Source organism: Gopherus flavomarginatus, chromosome 3 (genome assembly GCF_025201925.1).
Source record: "Gopherus flavomarginatus isolate rGopFla2 chromosome 3, rGopFla2.mat.asm, whole genome shotgun sequence".
In the NCBI taxonomy this organism is placed as follows: Eukaryota; Metazoa; Chordata; order Testudines; family Testudinidae; genus Gopherus; species Gopherus flavomarginatus.
Genome location: NC_066619.1, coordinates 169,198,057 through 169,224,839, shown reverse-complemented (window position 1 = coordinate 169,224,839; position 26,783 = coordinate 169,198,057). Strand labels below are relative to the sequence as shown.

Genomic DNA, 26,783 nt, shown 5'->3' with positions numbered 1-26,783 from the left:
CCCCTGAGTCATCCAGTCCCTTTTTTCACCTCCTATGGCTCCATCAATGGTGAATATCATCTGTTGATAGGAAGTCTTTTGTTTAGTCCAGTTTGATAACAGAAGCTTGAGAGGATAGACTTTTGTCTTGCCCTGTTTAATGGTAGTGGGTTTTTTCTTTGGGTGCTACTGTTGTCATCCATGCCTCAGCTGAATTAAGTTTCCTTCCTTACTGCATAGAAAGTAAAGTATACTTTTAGTTTTTACTCTCCCTGACCTTATTTTCCCAAACTAAGCATTTTTGCCTTCAAATCCCATGATAGAAAGGACTTCTAAATCAAAACTTGTTTTGTAGCAATAAGGTTTCCTTGGGCATACAGTTGGGTTAGTAAATTGCTCTGAAATGTGTGGCTAATATTTTCAAACCTGGGTGTCTGAATTTAGGTTCCTAAAATCATACATAGACAATTAAATAGCAACGGCCTGATTTTCAAAGGTGCTGAACCATATGCAGCTCATGTTGACTTCACTTGGAGGTGGGGTTGCTTGGTGCCTCTGAAAATTAGGCCACTTCATATTTAGGCACCATTTTAGGCACCTAGCTATGAAAATTTGCCCACAATCACAGTTCTGAGAGTGTTGGTGAAGTGTACTATGCCTCTTAAAAGTAGAGATGAAATGGGACTTGCCATATATGGATGGGTTGATATGTTGGACAGCATTTGTGCTGTATCAGGACTACTGTTCTTGACAGCTCTTGGAAATTCTCCCTCAGCTCAAGTGGCAAAGCAAATGTTTTTGGGCATGAAGTTCCTAGGATTGTAAACAAAACAAGCAATTCAGTAAGAAAGCATTTCTCACAAACTAAGAGAGCATTTACCAGATTACAGGGATTGATTTAATTCTGCTGCAAGAGGATTCTTGAACACTTTCATGGAGACTAGCTGGCATGTTGTTAAGGAACTTTCAAAGAACTGCTCCATAATTTGCTTGATGTTGTACGTTTTTAGGGACTTCTGGATGAGTAATCCTTTGGCAGCTTTGTGAACAAAATTGAAACCAGGATTTATTCAGCCCCATTAAAGTCGTTTGAAGGGGTATGATTTTATACTGCTCTCTCTCCATGGAGTACTATTTCCTTTAGTTTTTCATAGATAATTCTAGACTGCATAGGGACTACAGCTAGCTATAAGAAACCAACTAGCTAAATTCTCCATTGTCATAATTATTGGTTTGGGTCCATCTCATATTAAATATATTTAAAGACTAGTTACAAGGGGATATGCCTGGGAGAGTTTCCTTTCACTGTTCCATGTGAACACCTAAACTCTCATTCATGGGATCCTGGTGATCGTATGTCACCAACCACTGATCTCATAATTGCTTTGCGGTCAGACTTCCTGTTAGAAGCTGATGGGTGTTTATCATGTATGTGATTGAAGCATTCCACTGTTAGTGAGTTAACTACTCAGTCCTTGTACCATATAATTTCAAGGGCCTCCTATGTTAAAAGACTGACAGCTTGTATAGCATTTTGCCAGCTAATGCATTGTGCACTGGGAAGTGGACTCCATAAGATATAAACATGGGACTAGCAAATCTCTTCCACCTGGGGCTTCTTCCAGCCATCTGTTATCTAGGAGTATATTAGACAGGCTTGAAGAATCTGAGGAATAAGTGGGACATCCAGCATCCTTTCTCTTTGGCTTTAAGTTATCTGAGCCAAGTGAGGCAATATTAGTTCACGTAAAATACATTCAGTGATAAACAGTAAGATGGTTGACGCCATATCTACTAAGTTTCATATTGTATTTCTGTGGTAACAGGATATAAGAAATTTTAACATGTCACAGTGTGTGAACATTATTTTCCATGACTGCATGTAAGATCCTGTTGCCAAAAATGAATTCCCAGACTTAGAGAAAACAGGCAAACAGCAGTTAAGGTTAATGAGGCTCTCATCCTTCAGCAAGTTTGTACCCTTCTAGCATTGTATGTCCCATTAATAGGTATTTTATATGTTTGTCACAATAAACTTTTTCAATTTATTCCTTTTGGAATATTGTCACAGTACCGTGATTTCCCATAAGAGTGATGCTGCACTGCTGCCATTATAAACTAACAGAACATGGAAAACATCCGAGAAGAAATGCACACTGTCACTAGCAAAATACCTATGCTTAATTTATAACAATCCTACTTTGTTTGCAATCTGGTCTTCTAGCTTTTTATGTTCTCAAAAGCTTATGTGAGGGTGGAGCTGTGAGAACTTTTGAAAGCCTACCTAATCAAAGTGAAAATCTCAGAAACCTGCTTCACACATACCCGATCTCAAAAGCTCTCACTGATACCTGGCCACAATGCAGTGGCACTAGCCTTGTTTTTTCCTTAGTCTTTTTTATCTGGCTTAAACCTTCACCATAAATAACTCTTGGGACTTCCTGCCTGTTACCCTGGTTGTCACAGAGTTCTCTGGTAGCCGTGTTTTCCTCTTCCTTTTTCAGCTGGAAGATGACAGTAGATGTAGAATGTAGAGTGAAGTTTGGGATAGCAGCTTCCGTATTCTCGGGGCCCGAGGCAAGCCTCAGAGTTGGAGAGAGGTCTTTCTAAGTCAAACTGCATCACTGCAATGTTTTTTTCAGTGATGCAGTGTGTGTTTTTTTTCCAATGTCAATATTTTTTATCTGTCTGGGATTTTCATAGTTTAAAAATCCATGTTTTTAAATTTTTCCAGTTTTTGTGAGGTTTGCAAGAGAAATTCATACAGTAACAAAACAAACACCAAGTATCTCATCTCAAGGCACATCAAGGGCACATCTTACCCTAAGGAGCAGTTTTGTAGTTGGGATATAGATGTAAACAAAGTTTTAAAAGTTTAGATCTACAGGGGAAAAGGCCCGAAAAGGAAAACAGCTGAGCATTTAAGATAGAGCATTTAAAAATAACTCTAGCGCACAAGGGTATTTTGCTTATGAGTTAAAAGTATGTCCATGTCTTTCTAGGTTTCACAAATAATTTCCATGAATGTCTGACACTAATAACAAATGACTACTCCATGATTTTCCCAAACATTTACCATAACAAATTACAGCTCTAATTATGGCATAACGGATGCTAAGTAATATCATGTCTGCCTCATTCGAGTCATCCCTCTCCTTACTTCAGCATGGAGATTCCTACTTCTACTAAGAAAAGTCACCTAAAAGTAGCTCTAAATAAAGAGTTGCAGACTGCTGTTACATATTGAACATATTGTTATGACGCAAATATTCATTGTGTTAGCAGCTGATTTAATTGTGAAACTGCACATTCATGCCTCATTGGTTCCTTTCCTCTTTCTCACCCCTCCTCCTCCTCCACTGAGTAAGCAGTTAAAGTGACTTCTTTCTTTTGTTTCCCTCACCCTAGCTACTGTTAAGGAAGGAGGGCAAATTTCTCTGTTCTGTTGTTCAGTAGTAAGTGGAACAGTATTTTTATTAGCATATTCACTGGAAGAAATAAAGAACTTTGCTATTCCTACATGCATTTACATCTGAATGTTTCTATCTGGTCCTTTCAAAACAAACAAGATGGGGGTGGTTTAGTTTAGAACATGAACTATTTGCTCACACTGTGGAAACCACTTTAGTAGTATTTGGACTTAATCTCAACAATTCCACATGTAGTTTTCTTAGTCTATTGATGTTACAGCAGTGACTGCGCTAATGTGCATGGGATTCAGGACAAGGGTATGTGTGTTTCTACTGTGCCTAGTACAACATGGAACCTATCTTGACTGGGGCCTCTGTCTGCTACTGTAATTTAAGTAATAAATAAATCTTAATCCATGAATTAGAGAGGTGGGATAGAATACTGGTGTCTACACAGGGCTCTTGTCCTAACACAGGCAGAAAACTGTTGTTGAAGTATTATGGCACCTGGGAATGGGGAATTTTGCCCACTTAAGAATTGGATCCAACAAAATGTATTCATAAATTTGATTTAGATTCTTTGATTAGAATAAAACAAATCAAGAGTCTGTGCCAGCAGGCGTATGGGGTAAGAGAAGGTCTAGCTTCTAACATTCATTTCTTCCTTCAATGGAAAGTAAAGTTGATAGAGTGAAAGTATTAGTTAAATATAACTTCCATCTTTGTGGGTTTCTTTTCAAGTGGAACCGAATAACTGTAATCAGAATTTAATGTTCCAGAATTGGAATGCTCTCAGTAACCATGCTGCAAATCCGGAGTAACTCCATGGAGAATTAGATTTAGGTTTACACCAGTGCGCAACTGAAAGCAGAATTTTGCCAAATGCATCCTTCCTTTGTATAAAATGTAATGTACCCCCTTGGGTTTAGGAAGCACTGCAAAGTTGCTACAATGATCTTATATGCCTTGTATCAGCTCTGCGTTGTAGTGCAATCACATACAGAGATTGTTGTTCAGCCTTTTTCTCACATCTCATCAAAAAGGAGATTGTATCAAGCATCAACTAGTCACCATGCTGATCCTCGCACACTGTGCTAGACCGTGGCATTCTCAGTTCAAGGCTTTTCATTGTAAAGCATCCAGATTCTGTTGGTAATTGGTTGAATCAGATTTAACAATGCAGTCAGATAAACAGTTGTGGCAGCTGCTGCCATGGCAACACCATCATGCTTACCCTCCCAGTGCGCCCTCTTCCCTCCCCCACCAACACACACACACAGACGCGCACATATACACCCCTCCTCCTCTCCAGCAAATGACACACTCACTAATGGTTTGTACAGTCAGGAGGGTTTAATGGCAGAGATCTTTGCTTTCAAAACTGTTCAAAATGATGAACGGAGAAGCAGCCCAGAAAAGCGATGGTGGGGAGAAGTACAATGGCAGTAATCAGAGGAGGAAAAGACCCAAGAAGGTAATGTGAACGGAGACAGCAAAAATTTTGTGTGAGGAAACAGAGCGAGACTGTAGGAGTGGCTTGGAGACTAGGGATGCTGGAGCATCCAGCTTCTTTAGCTGAAGCGCAGAGATATGTCTATAGCTCTTATTCCGTAGATGAGGGAAAGGCAAGCAGCATTGACTTTGTTTGTTTTGTTGTTTGTTGATAACATTGTAGTTTAATATAGAGCTCATAATGGGTCAGCTGGCTGAGATACTGTGGTGTGTACACAGTTAAGGTGTGCGGTGTATGCGAAGCTTAGAGAGGGATTTTGTTGCTGCCAGTGATGGATGGCTCCGTAGCTAACCTGGAGAGAGAGAAAAATCCTAGAGTTTATGGTGTGTCTTGAAAGGTGAACTAATAATGTTGTGTTAACCAATTTGGGCAGTGAAGTGAAAGGCTTTTTTGACAAGCCGTTGCCTTTTTTTGTTGCATTAGTAATGACTTCATTAGACAGCAAATGTCTTTCAGCTCTGGATTCAGTATGTCCCTTTTTGGATAGAGGCAATTAGTTGTGACAGAAGAAATTTTACACCTGGGCATGTCGTCTCTGACTTAACTTTAATTTTTTTTATTTTTTTTTGAATGACTGCAGATTTGCCTGCAAATGGATTTACCTACCTTTCATTTAATTTGCCAAGAAAGTTCTGTACCTCTTATGTTGGTTTAAGAAAATGGCTAAACAGAAGGTATAAAATACATTTAAAAAATACAGTTCAGCATTTTGTATAGATCCCTGTAGTACTTCAGTGGTGAAAACCAATAAGGTAAAACTCTACAGCCACACCCAGTTTCCAAGACACTCTTTTTCTACACTCTGTCTCTAGTGAGAATGATTTATTTTTTACAGCTTCCAGTCCCCAACCGTTGAACCCCTGACTTGAAGTAGTGTCCTCTTACAATTAAGACCATTGATTAAATAAACAAATTGCTCTTGATTATTTTTCTTTTCTCTTTCTTTTAATGGGAAAGAGTGTAGATGATCCTGCAAAATGTAAAATGGCAGGTAAGGCAAAGACTTATCTCAGCCACCCACCCATGTTTTATTTATTAAGGGCTAGACTCTGCCTCCCATTGAGTAACATCTTATCCTCCAAGTAGTCTGATTTAAATTGGACAACTCACCTGGTAAGGTATTGCTCAAAGTGAGGCAGAATCTAGCCCTTAAAAACAGCTTGCAGTGAATATTCACTAATATATTTTGCAGTTGCCTTTTTGAAACTTGTATAGACTTTGTACTGTTATAACATTGTGTTCTGGGGAAATAAACCACTGTATTTTTTTAAATCTGATCATATATGATGGGTATAACAGAGACTAATTAATGCAGGACTTTAGAAAAAGGAGTTTGAACTGGTAAAGGAAGTGTCCTTATAGATGATAAATATGATATGTACCTTTATATCTCACAAAGAAGCCTGTGTTTGAATAACTACAAGTATGTGACATAATCCAGCCAAAGCAAGAAAACAGAGAGATGGCTGAAACGTCCCCACCCCATTCCACTGTGCCTGGAATATTGTCTGAGTCTCCACACAGTGAGGAATTTTATATAGCACGTTGGGTTTTAGCTTTTTTGCCTCATTTTCAAAGGACCTTTATCTGTGCGTATGTGTATAAAACTCCTATGGGTATGTACATGTGGAAACCAGATAATCAAGTGCAATTATATTAGACATTATTATTAGAGGAACTGGGATCAGTCTTGCATTGGTGAAGAGCTGGGCTAGAAGATCTAATAATATAGTTAGGTCTTTTCCATCTCTAATTTTTATGAGTTACACATCTTTTAGGTTGTTTTTAAATCTAATTGTGTCAGACAATTCTTGTCCCTAGAATGTTAATATATTCCAGTTTGCTGCTAGCCAAATGAATGCATCAAAATGTGTGTATTTATTTAAAAAAAAGTCCAGAGTCTCCCAAGGGCTAATATATTTACATCTTTCAGAATTATAGTAAGTGGTCACAAAGCTCTTTAAAATCTTTTAATAATTTTAAAAGAACAATTGAAGCTATTTCATGTCAAGTACAACAAAATCTTTAAGCCTCATCTTGGTAACTTTCCTTGCACATATTATAACAATGACTTGCGTGCATTAGACATTGAGGCTTCAGGCCTGCAAAGGGGCCTGCCTGCATCCTGGACCCTTGCTTCCATGTGAAGTCTCCATGTGACAGTATGGCTCAGCACATGAAGATTCCTTTGTAGACTCTGGGGATACATTGCTAGGACTCTGGAATCCAGTCAGATCCATGCAGGTGGATCTTCATGGCTGCTTGGAGTCTTGCTGAAGTCCCTGGGCCTCCTCATAAACTCAGGATTCCAACCGCATGGCTTAGTCTGCAGGATTAAGGCCTAAATTTCTAGGTGAATTTTAAAAAAAATATTTTACACATTCAAAGTGACTAAATAGATTTTTGTTTTTTTTTACTCTGCCTAGAAGAAAATATTAAGGCTAAGGATTAGCTGAAGGCAAAAGCTTATATCAGAGAAAGATGGGATGTATTAGAATGGTGGCGTAGGTGCAGCATGAACTTTATAGCTGCTGTTCAGCACAGTGGGATGATTCTTAATGTAAAGCCAGCACTTTGGAGCAACATACGTGGAGCAGCACCTGTTGTCATTGGACCTGCACACCTGGTGCCTGTTGCAGCACCCAACCTTTACGGTGCCATAGCGCTGATTAATTCCTGTAATTGCTCTAGTAGCTCCTAGGGTGTCATCCTGTGGCATTGTGAGCACTTTCTGGAAGGTACTAAGGGCTATGGTGAGCACTTTCTGGAGGTCTCAAACTCCCGCTTGCTTCATTGGAGTATGCCTGGCATGGGCCATGAGTTGTAGAATGCTATGAAGTTAATTTCTTAATATAGTACATTATTGTCTTGGAAAATGAGTTTTTTTTTTCCCTTTTTTAATTGTAACACTTCTCTGTTGGGAAAAGCTTGTGGTGGTCTTTGTGGCAAGTTAACTTGTTCCTGTTTCCAGTAATACAATCACAGATGGCAAGAGGGTTTCTAAAACCCACAGATTTTTATTAAACTGGTGATCATAAAACATATAAAATGTGTCATTGATGGATGAAGAAATGGTCTGTCTCACTTTAGTAAAGACTCCTACTCTGAACAGTTGCATTACTTGTTCTTCAAGAGTGATTTAACTTTAGGGACTGCTTCTTGTAGTTGTCAGGCACAATGAAGACCCAATCTCAGCTGCAGCATCTAGGCTCCACTATAGCATAAATTAAAAAAAAAATTAATTGTTGGTGTGTGTTTTTTTTTAAAGTAGGTGTAGTGTAGGATAGGGAATTAATTACTTTGCAGATTGGTTTTATATTACTTAAAAGGACAAATCAATAGTGATGACACAAAGTCTGGCGTTTGCATGGCAGACCTACATACAAGGCTCTGGGAGTTCTGAGAGAATGGCTTTTGCAGTTTGTTACATCAAAAATTGGTTATTTGTTTATTTGAAGCTAGCCTGATGTGATTAGTGTGTTTGTTTTTCTAAACCTGAATCTTTCACCCTATTTTAATCTTAGCCAATAGTTTCGCATTTGCCCTTTTTCATATTAAATATCTCCTGCAGGTCTGTGCTTGCAAACATTGTAGACTAGTTTGCAGAGGTTGAATTATACTTACAGGCTGTACTCTGTTAATGACTATAAATGTGCTATTTAAACACTTAACTGTATTAGTTTTGTAAATTACTTTATTTATCCCTCTGCCAAATTCAGAGGAAAATTCTGTTGTGAGTGCCATCAGAAGTACATTTTTAACCAGTGGTCAGTCTTTTTGTAAAATCAATATGGAGATTTCTAAAATAATAGTTCCCATCTGCTGCCATTTGTTTGTTCTAAGTTTGTAGCTTTTATTTTGCTTAGCTCTGCCCATCCAGCCTTCTTTAGTTAATTCTATCTCCAAATCTCTGCCATTGTTCTTGGAAATGGACAGGGTCAATGCTGCTGTTTGCACCCAGGGCCGACTTTAGACTGATTCAGCCGATTACCGGGAATCGGGCCCCGCGCCTTAGGCGCCTTTTTAATTTTTTTTACTTATGCCCGCTGAGCTCTGCTCCGGGGTCTTCCATGGCCCCGCTCCCCTGACCAAAGCGCCGCCGGGAGCGCGGCTGCCCCGCAGCTCCGCTCTCCCGGCTGGAGCCCTAGCCAGAGCGCGGCAAGCTGCCCCACAGCCCCGCTCTCCCGACTGGAGCCTCGGGCCCTTTAAATAGCCCCCAAAGCCCTGGGATAGCGGGGGACTCCGAGGGCTATTTAAAGGGCTGGGGCTCCAGCTGCCTCTGCCACCCCATCCTTTAAACAGCCGCCGGAGCCTCGCCACCCCCATGTATTCTCCAGGGCTCCTGCGGCTATTTAAAAGGTCCGGGGCGGGGTAGAAGCAGGGAGCCCTGGGCCTTTTAAATAACCCCCAGAGCCCTGGGATAGCGGGAGGCTTGAGGGCTATTTAAAGGGCCGGGGCTCCAGCTGCCTCTGCTGCACCCTCTGCCCTGCTCTGCCCTCACCAGCCCTGCCCCCAGCCAGCTCTGCACCCCGTGCCCACAGCCAGCCCCTGTCAAAACCTCTGCCCTGTCTCCAGCCACCCCTGCCACACACCCCTGTGGCCTTTCCCAAAGCCAGCCAGCCCCCCACCACAGCCCTGCCCGCACCAGCCCTGCACACCCTGCCCACACCCAGCCTCAACCCCCCTGCCCTGTCTCCAGCCAACCCCGCTGCACTCCCCTGCCTGAAGCAGCCAGTTCCGAACTCCTCTGTCTCCAGTCCTCCCAACCCCTGCTGCATCCCCCTGCGCCCTGCCTGAAGCCAGCCCACCCCACACCCCCCTGTCTCCAGCCAGCCCTGCACCCCTTGCCCTGCCTGCAGCCATACCTTACCTCCAGTCACCCCCTGCCCTGCCTTGAACCAGCCCCATGTCCACTGCTGCCCTGCAGTTCCCAGGGCAGTAACCCTGCACACCTGCTTCAATGAGAGGGGCAGGGAGCAGCTGGGACCCACACATGTACACATCTGCAGGGAGTGGCAGGGACCCACACATGTGAAATGGCGGTCATTAATAAGCAATCAACAGCATATATGATGCAATGTACATAATATATAATTGTATTATTTATATAGTTATGGAAAGTAAATAATACATGGAAGAAATTAAAGGCTTTTTTTTACACTTTTTTTTTTAGCCATCCCTGCCAGGGCCCCGCCGAAAATGTTTGAATTGAGCCCCGCAATTCCTAAAGCCAGCCCTGTTTGCACCAACAGATAGGCTCTTGCCTGGGTTGTTTAATCCTACCCGCATCTCACCATCCTAGGAGAGAGTAACCTCTGCTAATCTCAGTGGAATGCAGGATTTTACTGCAAATGTAAAAGTGCAGAAGAAGCTCGTGAAGAACAATTATGTTAAATAAATCATTTATTTTTCTCATCCACATTAGAGTGGCTAAAATCGCTTGTACTAAAATCAAGCCAAATCTAGCAGCTCTAATTGTAAGACAACTCACCAGTCTAGTGTGTTCACGAACAATTCTGGTAATAAAAGTGCATTCTTGTACTCAGTGGGTCGATTTATCCTCTCATACCAGTTTTTCAGACCTGTACTTCCATTGGCTTCAATGGCTCCCACTTTTCATAGGTGTAAGCAAGAGGAGAATTGAGTTCCGTGTTTACAGTGCAGTTACTAAGATTGGAATCTGGCCTCAGTCTCGTGTCCTCCGACAAGCTTTACAGTATATTGGATTCTTAGTATGAAATTAACTGCGTGGTCACAATTTCATTTCGGTCATATTTTTTTTCCAAGTTTAATTGCTGTTTTTAGCAGATGGAAACAAAATATGAGGAGTGTGTTGTGTTTATCTCAGTAGGCACTAAGGACATTCACCCATTACAACAATGAAATTGATGATCATAAAGACCTCTATTAATTACTACATAGTGGGTAGTTTAATAATGGAAATCAACAAAAATAGAAATTGTAATCAAGTCTGGTACATTCCTGGGAGGTAGGTATATACATGAGGGGGTTAAAAGTGAACTATATTTTAATTTTAATGTAGTATTTAATGTAGCATTTGAAAACTATTATTAGCTTTTGATTTTCTGTCTAGGGATGTTATGCTTAGGACAGAGTAAAATTCTCCTGTCTGTTCCACAGAGCAGTTGAGCTCAACTGTGGTATCCTATTCTCACTGCTTGATCCAGTTGGAATTCTGTGCATGAAAGGAGAGCAGAATATTGGCTGAGATCATCTGCCATGTGGACCTGAGAGGAGAAAATAGTTTAAGTAAAATCAAACAGTGACAGAGTTCAATGAATGTTTACATAAGCTTAAGTGGTGGCTTGCATTCAATGATCTCCAAGTTCTTTACAGTCAATCCTCCAACACTCTGTTAACCTTGTTTTAAAGAAGGAAAAGCTGAGGCACATTTAGGTTAAAAGATTTTTCCACAGGTCATGTGTGAGGCTCTGGCAGAGCTGGTAATAAAACTGAGGAGCCCTGATCTCTAGTCTCTTGATTTCACTGCTAGATCACAAAGCTGATGAAGAGCGTATGGTAGGGAACACTTTCCCTTTTGTGACTTTATTAAGAACATCTTACATTACTTTACGTTAATTACAAACCCACTCCTCTACAGTTATTGCTAGAGATGAACTGAAAACAAAACCAAAATACTCCTGGGCTGTTTGATCAAGATTTGGACTTTGCACATCAGGCTCACCTCTAGTTATAGTACACCTCATTTTAGGTACCTATTGCAAATCTTTGTATAAAAATATAAATCCCTGTATACAGTGGGCTTGGTTCTCATTTATACCAAGGCCCATTAATACCACTGCAGCATTGTGAAGTGGCCTTAAAATAGATGTAAATGTGGCCAGCTAACATGAGTATTAAAAAATAGTGTAGCGAGTGAGACATGGCTTTCCTTGCTGCTCTCTATTGCCGGAATCTTTCACTACCATGTGTAGCTACACACCACAATGACGTGTGGATGCAACATGCCTTTCACTGTGGCATGTAGCAATGTGGCTGGTGCCTGTACTCTTACCTGCCACCATAAGTGTAGACTTAGCCTTAGACAATCCACCCACCTAGATAGCCCTAAATACTTGTACCTATTTTGCTCCCTAGACAGCCCCCACTCAGCATCCAGTTACCCATACACCCTAGTCTCACCCTACCAACCTCTACATACTCTCCAGTACCCCCATCAAGCTGCCAAGTTTTGTGCAGCTCTGTGACCTGCCCCACTCCTCAATCGCTACTTGGGGAAGGTGTGCTGACCATAAGGTGAAGTTTGTGGCTATATGCAAACTTGCCAGTGCATGAATTGACATATGACATGTATAGTTAGGGTGACCAGACAGCAACTGTGAAAAAACGGGACGGGGGTGAGGGATAATAGGTGCCTATATAAGAAAAAGTCCCCAAAAACGGGACTGTCCCTTTAAAAATGGGACATCTGGTCACTATGTATAGTAGACAAATGTTTAAGGTAAAAATAAGGAACCCCGGACCTTACAGGGTGAGAGGAGCAGAGGGAAGCTTGGGACAAGGAAGAGTGAGAGCTATTACCTTCAGGTTAAACTGCTGCAATTAGATATTTTCCTGTCTTTGCAAACTAAAAATGTTTCTGGTCTTGGTGAACAGAGGTTGTTTAGATCTAGATTTGAAGTCATTGTGACTGCTTCTGAACTGTGTGTGTTGTTTCAAGTGCAATTGAAACGTCCTACTGTTTACTGCGTGAATGCATGTTATAGACCATAGGGCACTCTGTCACTGTTCACAAACATCAGAATGCTACCAGAAACGACCTCCACACAATAGACCAATTTTTCAGGTATATACCAGCTCCTGAACTGCATGGACAACACTTAAGTTTATTGACGTAGCCCACATTGTCACATACAAATCTTAGAGTTAGAAACGCAAATACCCAGTTCGCATGTCCATTTTCCCCTTTGCACATTCAACTTGAGAGTGTGAAAACGTGGTTCTGTTTATGTATTTATTAAAAAATATGGCATTGCCGACTTGTATTTTAAGCCAGTTGCCTGAACATTGTCCAGAAAATGATAGATGCCGCCTCATAAACTTCTGGAAATACAAAAACAGTCCTTCAGAACAACGATAAAGTAATTTGGTCAGGCTGATTTAAACCATAATGGATGCTTGTATGAATTCTCTCACCTTTTGTATTGCTGCATCCAGCTGGCTAGCCACTATACTTACAAACAGGTAAGTAATCTGTGTTTAAGTTACATTTGCTCTGCAATTTAGCTGATGTGCACATGTGAGCATACACAAACATTTAAACATTCAGTCTCAGTGTGAAGTGCTCTCTAGAGAGAGGGTCTATGTTTGCAATTTAGGCTCTGGGGGAAACAGCTGAATAAATTGCCATAATTGTGGTTTGAAATGATTTGTCTCGGTTAAACACCATATAGGTTCTACCACATGGTAAGTTGCTCAAAGTATCCTTTGAGCAATGAATAGCATAAATAGTCTTGCATGACATATTCTTATATACGGTGCTGTAATTGTTGGATCTGAATAAACCTCCTGTGTGAATTTTGTACTGTATTGCTCTGAATCTACAGAATCATGTAAACTTGTGTTTTTTGTGTTAAATACAGTCTGTTCACTGTGATAACCTGAAAGACGTGATGGAACAATGTTCAAAATATAGTTAACCCATATCAACACTGTACTTTATTGCCTCAAATCATTCTAAAATACATAAGTGTAAGAGAAGGCTAGAAAAATACAGTGAATTTGTATTCTTTTTCTACAGAAATGATTCTGGTCTTTTTGGTGATTGCCTATTATATTTAAAAAATTGCTCTCATGTCGTTAACTTGTATTCAAAAGGATCTGTTATTCCCTTTACAGTTACGTGCTGCAAATACTACTAGCCTCTGTCAAAGGAAGAACAGACCCCAGAATATGGATTAAAGTATCATGAGTTTATAGCAGGGGTGGCCAAATTTACTGACGCTCTGAGTCACATACGATAATCTTCAGAATTTTGAGAGCTGCAAGACACAAACAACCTTTACACATGCATTTTTAAAAAATAATATCCTATTTATTATATTACAGCTAATTACTGCTAGAGCTAGAGGCTTTGTGGGTCTCCATCCTGGTCATAAGTCTTTGGAAATCTGGTTGATATGTTGTTGAGGCAGTACAGGGGAGCTTGGTCTGATGTTGATTTGTAAGGACTGCATGATGTTTTGATTTTACAAACTTCATCATGGAGTATGGCAATTCACAGCAGTATATTGGTCCAAAAATTGAAATGAGTTGCACACTAGTCTTTTTGAGTTGAGAATACTTCATTCCTGGCACTTGCTTCCAGAACTCGATTGAAGACTGTGATTTATGCAACGTCTTTAAAGCCTGGTCTTCGTGGAGTTCCAATAGTTCCATTTCTACAGCAGATGTATCTGTAATGTTGGAGAATTCTTTTAGATCGTTTTGCATATTGCTTGCAACATCAGCACTGATCTGGGAGATCCCCCTCTCCCTAGTGTGGTGCAAAATTAGAATTTACTGTATTAGTTGTTGAAATTTTGTGTTAGTTGGATCTAAAATTGCAACCACTTCTGAAATATTCTTCGTAACAAATTCTCCATCAGAATACGGACGTGTTGCATGAGTGATATTCCATGCCATAACAAAACTAGTTTCAGTCGTTGATAGGTTCCTTAATGAATGCCAAAAGTAGTGTCTGTTGACTGTTGAGGTGTAATTTTAATGTTGTTAGCTTGTTTTTCCTTAATTCTGATAGGAGAGTATTTAGCGGAAAAGTTGTCATTGTGATTCGTTTTGTAGTGACATTTCAAGTTGCTCGTTTTGTAGTGAGAGAGCAATGCATTGCAGATAAGGCACAGGGGTTTGCCATCTTTACTAGTGAATGCAAAATCTTCCTCCTATTCTGGCTGAAAACTTTTTGGCTTTCTTCTTCATACTTGCGCTTTTACAGTTTGAAGATATCATTGTTCTCCACAAAATTAACATAGGGTTAACACTTCAATCTAAAACTATTCAGCTGCGACTTATGAACAGTAAACACAGCCTGTAGTGTGCCGCAAATGCAAGGAGATCACAGCATGAGAGGTCTGCACCGCACTACAATGTCACAATTTCCTGTTATACTAAGCATGTACTGCTGAAACTGGAGCCTAGGCACCACTTGCAGGGCTGAAGCCCCAGCACCAGGTTGCTGTCTCCTGTGGGGCTGAAGCCCCCAGCAGCAGCTCCCCTCAGCCTGCAGGGCTGGAGCCCTGAGCACTAGATTGCTGTCTCCTGCAGGGCTGAAGCACCAGCTCACACCCATAGGGCAGAAGTCCTGAGCTTCGATTTGCCCCCCAATGGGGATGAAGCCCTCATCCGTGGCCCACCGTCGAGGGTGAAGCCACAAGCGCCGGCAAAACCTGCTGCAAGGTGAAGCCCGAGCCTTGCTGCCCCACCACAGGGCTGGAGCCGCAATTGCTCGCTCTTCCCTCCTCTCCCCTGGCGTCATCCCTCCCCTTCCTACCCCTAGCAGAGTGAAGCCTCAAGCTCTGCGAGCCATGGTTTGGCCACACCTGGTTTATAGTATAGTATTATAGTTCTTTATCATGGAAACTATTGTTAAGATTGGACTGATTGCCCTCTTACTTATACTGATATGAATCAAAGGAGTTATGTTAATGTAAAAATAGTGTAAATGAGGAAAATCAAGTACGCTCTCTCTGTGTAGGTATATGTGTAGTTATAATATACTTCTATCTGCGTATCTGTCCATGTATTTTTTTTGTCTAGGCAACTATCTAACTAACCAACCAGCTAACCGCAAAGGACTAAATCCTCAGCTGGGTAAATCATTGTAACTGCATTAGAGTCAGTGGGGACTCTGCCAATTTACACCAACAGGGGATCTGGTCCCATTTTGATACATACGTATATATTATAAAATATTAAAATTGAACATGTTAAAGATTGGGAATCAGAAACGCTGGAATGCATAGATCATCTCCAATCCAGATGTGATTCATACTCAGTAGCTTTGAAACACTGATGAAAGAGGCTTTATGAGCTGGCTTTTCCATCAGAGCTTTAACTGTTTTACTCAAATTGATGACACTCCAATGACTACAGCCTTCTCAAAATAAGCAAGAGAGTAAGCAAAGATTGGAAATACATTCTGTTCCTACTCTAAAGGTCACTGCTTTGTCAAAAAGCTTAATGCCCCAGTTACAGAACACAGGCCTCCCATTCAGTTGATGGGAATATCTGCAACAGGTTACTGTATGGGAAATGTAACTTCCATTCATACAGTGTAGGTCTGAATGGGGCTTGGCCTTTGCTTGGGTACAGTATTGAGTGTGGGGAGGGCTGGCACAAGACTTCGCCCCTGGCCTTGGACTCCCTGCGCAAAGTGCTGGTACTATTATTATTTTGATATGTATTAATTGTTTCTGGTAGCTCCCACAATGCACTAGGCACTTCTATAGAGGTTTCAGTGCTAAGGAGCTCTCAGTAGCAGTCCCTATGCTCCAGGGAAGATAGAGACTATTTCATGGAAGTGCCCCACAAGGTGAAAGCCCTTGCTGCAGATAGAGCATGCTGCACCATCCTACTAGGGAGTACAGCAGATGCACTCCCTGGAGTTCTTGAGATGTAGCTCCTCCTGGAGCTCATTGCTGGGGGGAGTGGATGCTCTGTGTCAAACCAAACACAACTCTGAGGAGAAATTATAAAGTTTGGATTGTAATATCGTCAAGGGAAACCCCCTCCCACAAAACTACTGCTGAAAATGAAAACCTCTTCTGAATAATGTGGCTCTATCCAAACGAACACCAGACAAGGCCAATTTAAAAAGTCATTAAAGGAAAGTAGTAAAAGTAATTAGTGAAAACTGATCTTTTCTTGTAATTAAAGTGGCTGAGATACACAATGTGTATAACAGTATAAACAAGTCAACATTCTTAAGAGTCAATGAAGCGTCATCTGTTTGGGTTTGATCCTATATAGCACAAGGTGAATGGACTATGCACGTAGGTAAGCATTCTTGGACTGGGAACTTTGCTTAGATTCTTCCATCCGTTCTTTTCTGGAGATTAATGAAATGGTGCAATACGTAAATAAATAAAATTTAAAAAAACCTTTCTTTATAGGAGGAGGAAAACATGTGAAATGTTATGCTGATGTTTTTACAAAATTTTTTTTTAACCTTCCAGACAAAATTTATGTACCATTTAATGAAGGAGCACGAGGAAATGAAACACTGCAGAGTGAGATAAATTTCTACTCTGTATGCCCTACGAAGATAACATCTGGTTTCAGATCCAAGAGTTTTGAAATTAACTTCTGAATGAAAATGAAAGAGATCAGGTCCAGTGTTGGATTTTTTTGGTGTCCGGGAAGGGAAATTCTACTTCATGTTATCCATCAGGAAGAACATATGAAGCGCATTTAATATTACAATAATTTGAAAATATATATGTAATTGTTTCTTTTTTTCTGTCTAAGAATATGATCTGTAACATTATTCATTTATTTATTTATACACACTACAGAAGTGCATAGTAATCCCAACTGAGACTGGAATTTCATTGTGCTGGATGCTGTACCAATGTCTAAAATACTCTTGAATAGCACTTTTCATCAGTAGATTTCAAAGCACTTTACAAAGGATGTCCATATCATTGTCCCCATTTTACAGACAGTGAAACTGAGGCACGGAGATTAAGTGATTTGTGCAAAGTCACTCAGCAGACTATTAGTAGAGCTGGAATAGGTCTCAGTCTAGTCTTCTATCCATTAGGCAACACTGCCTCCCCATATAGTAAGAGACAGTCTGCCCCAAAAATTTAACACTCTAAATATGTAAGATGTAGGGTCTGAGAAAGGAAGGATTATTAATATTTATTACAGCAGAATACAATTCTGTTACTAAATGAAATATAGCTTACCCTCTTCCACCTTTACAGCTAAATGCATAGTAGGTCTCCCTCCCTGATGATCATCCTCACAGCGTTCATCTATGTTAGTCCCAGGGGCCTTGCAGATTCTTGAAAGATATTGTGCTCACAGCACTATCACTTTGTGCTGTTTCTCATATGTGTACACTTATAAAAGCAGAAAATGAGGGGACTGGATAGCTGAGACTGATCATTGGATATGGAGCTGTTTATCACCAGTTCAAATGTGGTTGAGGTTAATGGTGTTATTGCTTTGGCGAGTGGTAGCAGGTTTTGGGGTGCTGCACTGGGCTTGTTTCCCACTAGGACAGGAATTCATTACATAAATTCAGGGCATTTTTAGTGTCACTTATTTTCAAAATGTTCACAGATTCTGTTAACTTTGAACAGAAGTGGTCAGAAGTGCACACGGCACTTCCACACACACAGATCCCAGGTAATGCACCGCTGAGTCATTTCCATTGCCAAGAAACAGCTCCCTTGGCCTTTATCCCTTTTGCTTTCAATACCCTGCTTATTCTCTCTTGCCTGTGCTCTGTATTTTTCCCTTGGAAAACCTCTTTTGGCAACGTCATTCCCAGGTATAGTTGAGGTAGACTGGGGGCATTAGCCCAACCTTTCTGTGGCTGATCTGCACAAAGAAACTATATCCAGTGTCCACTGGAGCGGAGTACTTAACCCACAAATTCCCCTTATGGCATGAGCCAAAAAGCATGGAAGCAAATGGAAGACATTCATTGACTTCAGTGGTTTTCGGATTCTATTTTTCATGGCTTTGGGATTCAGTCCAAGGAGAAGTTCAACCTGTGCAAATTGCATCTTTTCTTGTCTACTGTTAAGGTTTGCATGACTGCAGCTACGTTGATTGCTGAACTGGGGCTAAATATCAGTATAGATAAGGCTAAGGTCTCGGTTTGAGGTCTTTAGCGATCCATTTCTTGGGCCAGACCATCTGTTTAACCCTTCAACAGGCAACTTTCATATGGAAAACTTGTATTGGTAATTGATATATCAGGTATTTCATTAACGCCTTTTAACACAACAGTAATTACCACTTGATTGGCTATTCATGGTCATTGGTGAATTGAGCTAATGTCAGTCCAGGGACCATAAACCAACTGTCATCAAAACCACAGATACCTGCAGAAACATACCAGTACATATTATTGAAGCATGTCAGTTAACCTTTAGAATAGTATGATTGCAGCACTGAAGACACATTCCAGTGTGAAGGGTAGAGTTTACCTTGTGAAGTCTGGAGGCGCAACATACTGGTGAATTATTTATGCCAAAGAGCATTAAGAAAAGATCTTCTGGGAAGGGCTGATTTTTTTCATTGATTTTTGTAGACTAATAAATTATTTCAAACAGCTCCCTTCACTTTTAGCTGCCTAGCTATCTTCAAAGATTTGTTTTGTATTTGATTTTATGCCATTGCCAAGACTTGGGGATCTGTTTCCCTTCTATGGTCCATGTTAAAGCATGCCTGCAGGACTCTAATGTGTGAGGGTGAAAGAGCACTTTCCTCTTTGAAGGCATTACTAATCCGTGTGACCTGGCAGCAACAAAATTTTAAATTGCACATTGCGAATGTTGTTTGAACGTAAACAGTTAGAAGAAAGCTGGGGTTAGATATTGCCGAGTGTGTTGATCAACAGAGGAATCAGCTTACCAGAAATGGCTCTTTAATGGCCCAAGGCAATAATACATATAGGTCAATACTTATACACCTAAGTATGTGGCCTGGTTTTCAGGGGTGAGGTGCACCTACTGACCTCCACTGAAGTCGGGAAGAGCTGTGACTGTGTAGCACCACTTACAATCAGGTAACTTAATTAGGTGTCTAAATGTGGATTTAGATGTCTAATTTTATTCACCCACATTTGAAAATTATGACACTAGCTTAAACAGGACCTCAACCTGGGAGCGATTCAGCATTATTGAGCTACAGTAGCTGTTGTACCATACAATCAAACTGAACCTAAATTACGCTGAATTTAGGTTGCGTTTTGCACTGCTGAAAATCTTCATTAGAGATTTTTGGTAGTCTAGTCACGGAGATGAGCATGGTATAAAAACTTAGATTTGGTGTTTCAAGGACATTTGGAGGACATAATAACTGCAAGAAGTGTTTGAAAAGCTTCATTTGTCATAGTGATTCCCTTTCAAAAAGCAGATAGTGCGCTCCATTTAGTGCATGAGTAATTACAAGCAATGTGTCTAGTTTTGTGATGCTTGTGCTGATAGAAAAGTAGTGTACATCATAAAAATTACAGTGATCAGTTGCCAGGGACAGGGCATACTAATGTTGGATGAAGACAAACCTAAAAAATCTCCTTGCAGCTTAGTGTGGAACAGGACTGTCAGGCTCCAGGAGTCATCTAGTCTTGTCATCTTAAGTCAGAAGGCTGGCATCTGTAAAGTAGGGCCTGGACTCAGAGGAATGGTGGAGAAATATTCAAAAGCTCATTGATGGCAAAACTGGTTGGTTTTGGGGTCAGGGGTGCAAGGAGGGAGGCTGTGTGTGTGTGAGTGTTTGAAAAAAACAAATATTTTAATTCTTGTCCAATATATTTTGAAAAATGAATAACACTTTTAGGCAGATGACTCTGTTAGCAATTTTTTGCAGGAAAATTTGGTGGCAAACTTCCTCTTGAAGTAAACTCACCACCACATTCACTGTCCTGACTTTTACCATGATTCAAAGGGAGGCTAAAAAGCCAAACTCCTACCCACCTACCCTCCGCCTCCTATTTAATTTACAAATAACAAAAAAATGCCCTTTGTCATTGATCCTGCTAATGTGCTTATTCTCTGAACACAAAAAATACCCCGATAGAATTGCTGAATATTATTTATTAGGGCTGTCAATTGCAGTTCACTCATGCAATTAACTAAAAAAAAAATAATCACAGTTAATCACAGTTTTAATTGCACTATTAAACAGTAGAATGCCAATTGAAATTTATTAAATATTTTAGATATTTTTCTACATTTTTAAATATATTGATTTAAATTACAACACAGAATACAAAGTGTACACTGCACACTTTACATTATTTTTATTACAAATATTTGCACTGTAAAAATGATAAATAGTATTTTTCAATTCACCTCATACAAGTACTGTAGTGCGATCTCTTTATCATGAAAATTCAACTTACAAATGTAGATTGTTACATAACTGAACTCAAAAACAACACACTGTAACATTTTAGAGCCCATAAGTCCACTTAGTCCTACTTCTTGTTCAGCCAATTGCTAAGAGAAACAAGTTTGTTTACTTTACAATGTCACCTGAAAGTGACAACAGGCATTTGCATGGCACTTTTGTAGCCAACGTTGCGTGGTATTTATGTTCCCAGTATGCTAAACATTTGTATGCCCCTTCATGCTTTGGCCACCATTCCAGAGGACATGCCTGCATGCTGATGATGCTCGTTAAAAAAAAAGTGATAAGTTCTTAGTGACTGAACTCCTTGGGCAAGAACTGTATGTCTCCTGCTCTGTTTCACCCACATTCTACCATATATTTCATGTTACAGCAGTCTCGAATGATGATCCAACACATGTTGTTCGTTTTAAGAACATTTTCACTATAGATTTGACAAAATGCAAAGAAGGTACCAATGTGAGATTTCTAAAGATAGCTACAGCACTGAAACCTAGGTTTAAGAATCTGAAGTGCCTTCCAAAATCGGAGAGGGATGAGGTGTGGAGCATGCTTTCAATAGTGTTAAAAGAGCAACACTCTGATACCGAAACTATAGAATCTGAACCACCAAAAAAGAAAATCAACCTTCTGCAGGGGGCATCTTACTCAGATGATGAAAATGAACATGCCTCAGTCCTCAGTGCTTTGGATCATTATCAAGCAGAAGCCATCATCAGTATGGATGCATGTCCTCTGGAATGGTGGTTGAAGCATAAAGGTACGTATGAATGTTTAGTGCACCTGGCATGTAAAGATCTTGTGATGCCAGCAATAGCAATGCCATGCAAATGCCTGTTCTCATTATCAGGTGACATTGAAAACAAGAAGCGGGCAGTATTATCTCCTGCAAATGTAAACAAACTTGTTTGAGCGATTGGCTAAACAAGAAGTAGGACTGAGTGGACTTGTAGGGTCTAAAGTTTTACATTTGTTTTGTTTTTGAATGCAGTTTTTTTGTACATAATTCTACATTTGTAAATTCAACTTTCATTATAAAGAGATTGCATTACTGTACTTGTATTAGGTGAATTGTAAAATACTATTCATTTTATTTTTTTACAGTGCAACTATTTGTAATAAAAATAAATATAAAGTGAGCCCTGTACACTTTGTATTCGGCATTGTAATTGAAATCAATATATTTGAAAATGTAGAAAACATCCAAAAATATTTGAATGGTATTCTATTATTGTTTAACAGTATGATTAATCACAATTAATTTTTTAAATTGCTTGACAGTCCTATTATTTACATTAAAATTTTCCTCTTGTAAAATCTTTGAAAGAACAAAGGAAGAGCCATTTTTTTTTATTGATTTACGGTCTGAATAAGTGTTTGTTGCAGTCAGTGTAAAGATTCCATTTGGATCACAGTCCCAAATGGATACTCACAATTTTTTGATACCTTTGTCCAGTGCATACAAAACTGTGTATCAGTCCTCTCAATACTCAGTAAATTGTTTCTATACATTGTTAGATGTGTCCGTGTAACTAACTGCCTGAATAAAGAAACCATTGTTTAGCTGCCCTGTGTGCAGAAATGTCACAGAAGCCACTGGGAGTTCAATAGCTGTAAAGTTTCAGAATTGTGTCCTTTGGCCCAGATTTTTAAAGATATTTAAGTGTTGTGCCACTCAGTATTGCAACACTTAACAGACGTAGGAGCCTAAGTCTAACTTTCAGAAGTGACTTAGGCACTTAGCCTCGTAAGTCTCATTGCAAGTCAATAGTACTTAGGGTTCTAGAGTCCAGATCCTCACAAATATTTAGGTGCTTAACTCCTACTGAAATCAGGGTTTTGGATTAAGGGTCTGGGCCTAAGTGCCTAAGTCACTTGAAAATGAAACCTTGGCTCCTAAGTCTGTTCGGTGTTGCAACCCTGAGTGGAGCCCCACCTAAAAATACCTTGTAAAAATCTGAGCCATCATGCCTTGTTTCTGTATATCTTGGAATAGCTTCTTAGGGTAAATAACCTGAAATCAAGAAGGGAAAAAACAAATCTTGGCACAGTTACATTTTATTTACAAACAATAACTTAATTATCAGCAACACTGTTGTTTCCTCTTTGTTCTTTAGATGTGATTTTGAAAATAAGATTCCCTTTACTTCATCTCTTCCCCTGTCTCATCTTAAGAAATCTTCCTAAAATCTCCCTCCCGACAGATCAGGCTGCTATGAAAGTATTTTGTGCAGATTTTATCATGGGCTTTCACTCTTCCATCAATCATCTTCCCCTTGTGCAGGTGCAGTGCATCCTCAGATGCACACAACAGCAGGTGGTGGTGGGCAGGACTCTGATAACCCCTGTTCTCAGGATTAATGAGTAGCGGCACAACCATCTGACAGTAGCATCCCAAGAACCTTTTGTTTTTTCTGTGACACAGCTTCCCCTTCCCCAATCTTACATCAACTCTTTTCTGCTGAGATCTTTATAGACGTAAAGATCTGTGCGGCAATCTGTGTATTATATATTTATATTTATGCACACCTATTTATATGTTAATTAGATAATTACTTACCATTTATATGAAATACATTGGGTGTAATAGTGTAGGCTTAATCACTGGTATAATAGAACTTGGCATAATGTTCACATATTGCTTATTGTTGCTTTTCTTGTTTAATGTTTATGGTAGTTTGAAAAAAGATAGAGCAATAAGCATTAGCAGCATTAAGCCATTCCATTTGTATTATGATAATACCTGTTGCAACACCATAGTTAAGGCTGCACTGAGATGTCTACTTAAAGCAGGATTTAAATCCCTTTGTTTTATACTTTAATGATCAGTACTTCACCCATATTACTATGAAGAAGTATAGCAGCATGAGAGGTGTTGCTACTTAAAAGAGTTTTATTCCTCTTAATCTACAAAGTAAGAGACTGAACTTGTTTTGTGCTGAGCACCTGCGACTCCCATTGACTTCAGTGGTAGTGGTCAGTGGTCAACATTTCTCAGGAGTGGGACCTAATTATCCAGGTCATTATTGGTAGTGTACATGAGCTGTTTCTGAAATGGAGTGAGTTTCCAGTAGAGTGTGAAAAAGTTTTTGCATTCCAGGCACAAGACTGAATACAGTATCAGAAACGTGTGTATGGGTTCATCGTATTTTCAATTTGTCAGCAATGACAATTCGTGGCGCTCTTACGATTGTTAGGGCAATGCTTTCAGATATATATATTTTAAAGAAAAGCCCTTTATTATTCTAATCACTATGCACAGTTGGGAGGACTATGGGAGCTGTCAATGCCAAATGTACCCATCCTTACCATTTAGACACTTCTGTTGTCTCAGGGAGAGCCCAGGATACTCTTTTAGTCTGCAGCACTCCTTGAAGCCCAATATATTATGTATTTGTAAATACAGGGCTAGCTAGGATTTGTCTACACAGCTGGGTATGTGTCATTGTCCCCATCTTGCAGATGGAGGAACTGAATCTGAGAGAAATTAAATGCCCTGCTCAAGGATACACAGCAAATGTGTGGCAGGGATAGGAATATACACCAGTTCCCCTGACTTGCTGTTCAGTATCCTGATTGCTGGATCATTTCACCTCAAATATGATGGAGAATCAGAAGGAGTTTTATGGTTTTTAGTGGGGGGGGAATATAAACTCAGGTTTTAAGTCCTCGTGACTTGGGGGCTGATACTCTTATTTTGTGATAAATATTTATTTTATAAAGTGAAAGGTCAGAAGTCCTCTGGGAACACACAGACGTAGCAGACTGAAGCACCCTATTAAGGTTTACACTTATGGAGTAGAAGACCTGCAGGCCGGTAATGACACTCTTCATTCTTCTTACAACAGTCTATGAGCAGCTGTGTGAGGTAATGTTTACTTACACAAGCCGACTGGGAGGCCTAACTCATTAATATTTGTAAAACTCTTATCTTCAAAGGGGACGATCTTTGTTCTATGTTGGATCCACTACAGTAACTCCTCACTTAAAGTCGTCCCGGTTAACGTTGTTTTGTTATGTTGCTGATCAATTACGTTGTGCAGTGCTCCCTTCTAACGTTGTTTGGCAGCCGCCTGCTTTGTCCACTGCTTGCAGGAAGAGCAGCCCATTGCAGCTGGCTGGTGGGGGCTTGGAACCAGGGTGGATTGGCAGCCCCCATATCAGCCCCCCGTTCCCCTAAGTTCCCTGTGCAGCAGCTGCCTGTGGTTCAGCTGTGTCTCTCCCCCACTGCCATGTGCCTCTCCTGCCCTCTGCCTTGGAACTGCTCCCTGAGACTGCTGCTTGCTGTGTGAGGAGGATGGGAGGAAGAGGGTGGCTAATGTCAGGGTGTCCCCGCCCTTGCACCCCACTTACCCATTGTCCATAGAGCAGGGGGGACACACAACAGAGCTTTACTGGCAGCAGCTGCAGTCTCAGCAAGCTGATCTAATTAACAAGGCAGTATACTTAAAGGGGAATGCACATATCTCCCTCCATTCCTGGTACCTTCCAGAGTGAGAGCGTTAACCCTTGAGGGCTCAGCCAATGGTAGTTCATTATTTAGCAGTAAGGGAAATATCCACCTTGTGACTCTTCCACCTCAACCAAGCTTCACAATCATCATCACTGTGTACCAGTATTAAATTGTTTGTTTAAAACCAGTCATTTCCCAAATGCTCACTCCCAACTGCCATTGATGCCCTGAAGTGTTGTTCCTTCTCTTTTCTTCACAAAAGTTATCCAAAAGCTTTTAATAAAACAGTTATATCAACTGTCTCATTCCTCCCCAACCCCAAAACAATAACAACACTGTCTCACAAGCCTGATGTGGCCCGTTGAGGTACTTCTTGGGCCCCTATAACAGATTTTGCAGTATTCAAACTTTGTTGAGCAAAAAATGTAACTTTTAGTTGCTGTAGTTTTGGAAAACATTTTTGAAATGTTTCTAAACTGATACAAACTTACTTGATAATTCTGAGTTTTACTTCTGAATGTCTGGCTTTGGATTTATAATATCAAGATTAACGTTCAGGTGATGCAAATCCGGGCAGGTCAAAACAGAAAAAGGAAATTAAACCAGTGAGCAATGAGTTTTGCCATCCCCTATATTTGGATCTAAGATTAATGTAATTCCTTGTAGTGAGAGGCTGTTCATGAATATATTGGTAGCTTATTGTGCTGGGTTTTTTCCTTTGCTCGTCCTCTCTGATAGCCAATCAGTTCACCCTACAAATCTGGAAGGAAGGAAAATTCTTCTTCCAGTATCTATAACCCATACTTTGATAGAAAATGGTTACAGATGCTGATTACTTGTGTGTATATTGTCAAATAACACTACAGAGATGTAGTGTCCAATGTTGACCAGATAGAGCCCAAATGCTCTATTCAGATACAGTACCTCTGCACCACACAGGAGGCACAAAGAGGCTAATAACTGTCTGCAGATAGCCAACAGAGAATTCATCTCCAGGCCTGGCTCTGAGCCCTGAACCTCTGTTCCTCGCCATTCCTCTTGGCATAGGGACAAAGAGAGGGCATGGCAGAGAGTGAATCTGTGTGTGACACTGTGACTATCCTCCACTGTAGTAGGGTCCATTAGAACATAAGAACGGCTGTACTGGGTCAGACCAAAGGCCCCTCAAGCCCATTATCCTGTCCTCTGACAGTGGCCAATGGCAAGTGCCCCAAAGGGAATGAACAGCCAGGTTATCAAGTTATCCATGCCCTGTCACCCAATCCCAGCTTCTGGCAAACAGACTAGGGACACCATT

The 26,783-nt window shown here is 40.4% G+C and overlaps 1 protein-coding gene across 13 annotated transcripts in view; it reads left to right on the top strand.

Moving 5' to 3' along the window:
* The window catches only part of ANK2 (ankyrin 2), a 591,714-nt gene that overhangs the window by 206,813 nt on the left and 358,118 nt on the right, over nt 1–26,783 (top strand). For 6 of the 13 annotated variants that reach the window (XM_050943956.1, XM_050943972.1, XM_050943955.1 and 3 more), the window contains exon 1: nt 4,662–4,863. The exons of 2 other annotated variants lie outside the window; for them this stretch is intronic. In XM_050943956.1, the coding sequence (XP_050799913.1) occupies nt 4,780–4,863 (84 nt within the window). In that variant the 5' untranslated portion in view covers nt 4,662–4,779. Of the gene's footprint in view, nt 1–4,661; nt 4,864–26,783 lie in introns of those variants that run through there. 5 more of the 13 variants (XM_050943975.1, XM_050943967.1, XM_050943962.1 and 2 more) reach the window with 2 other exon arrangements.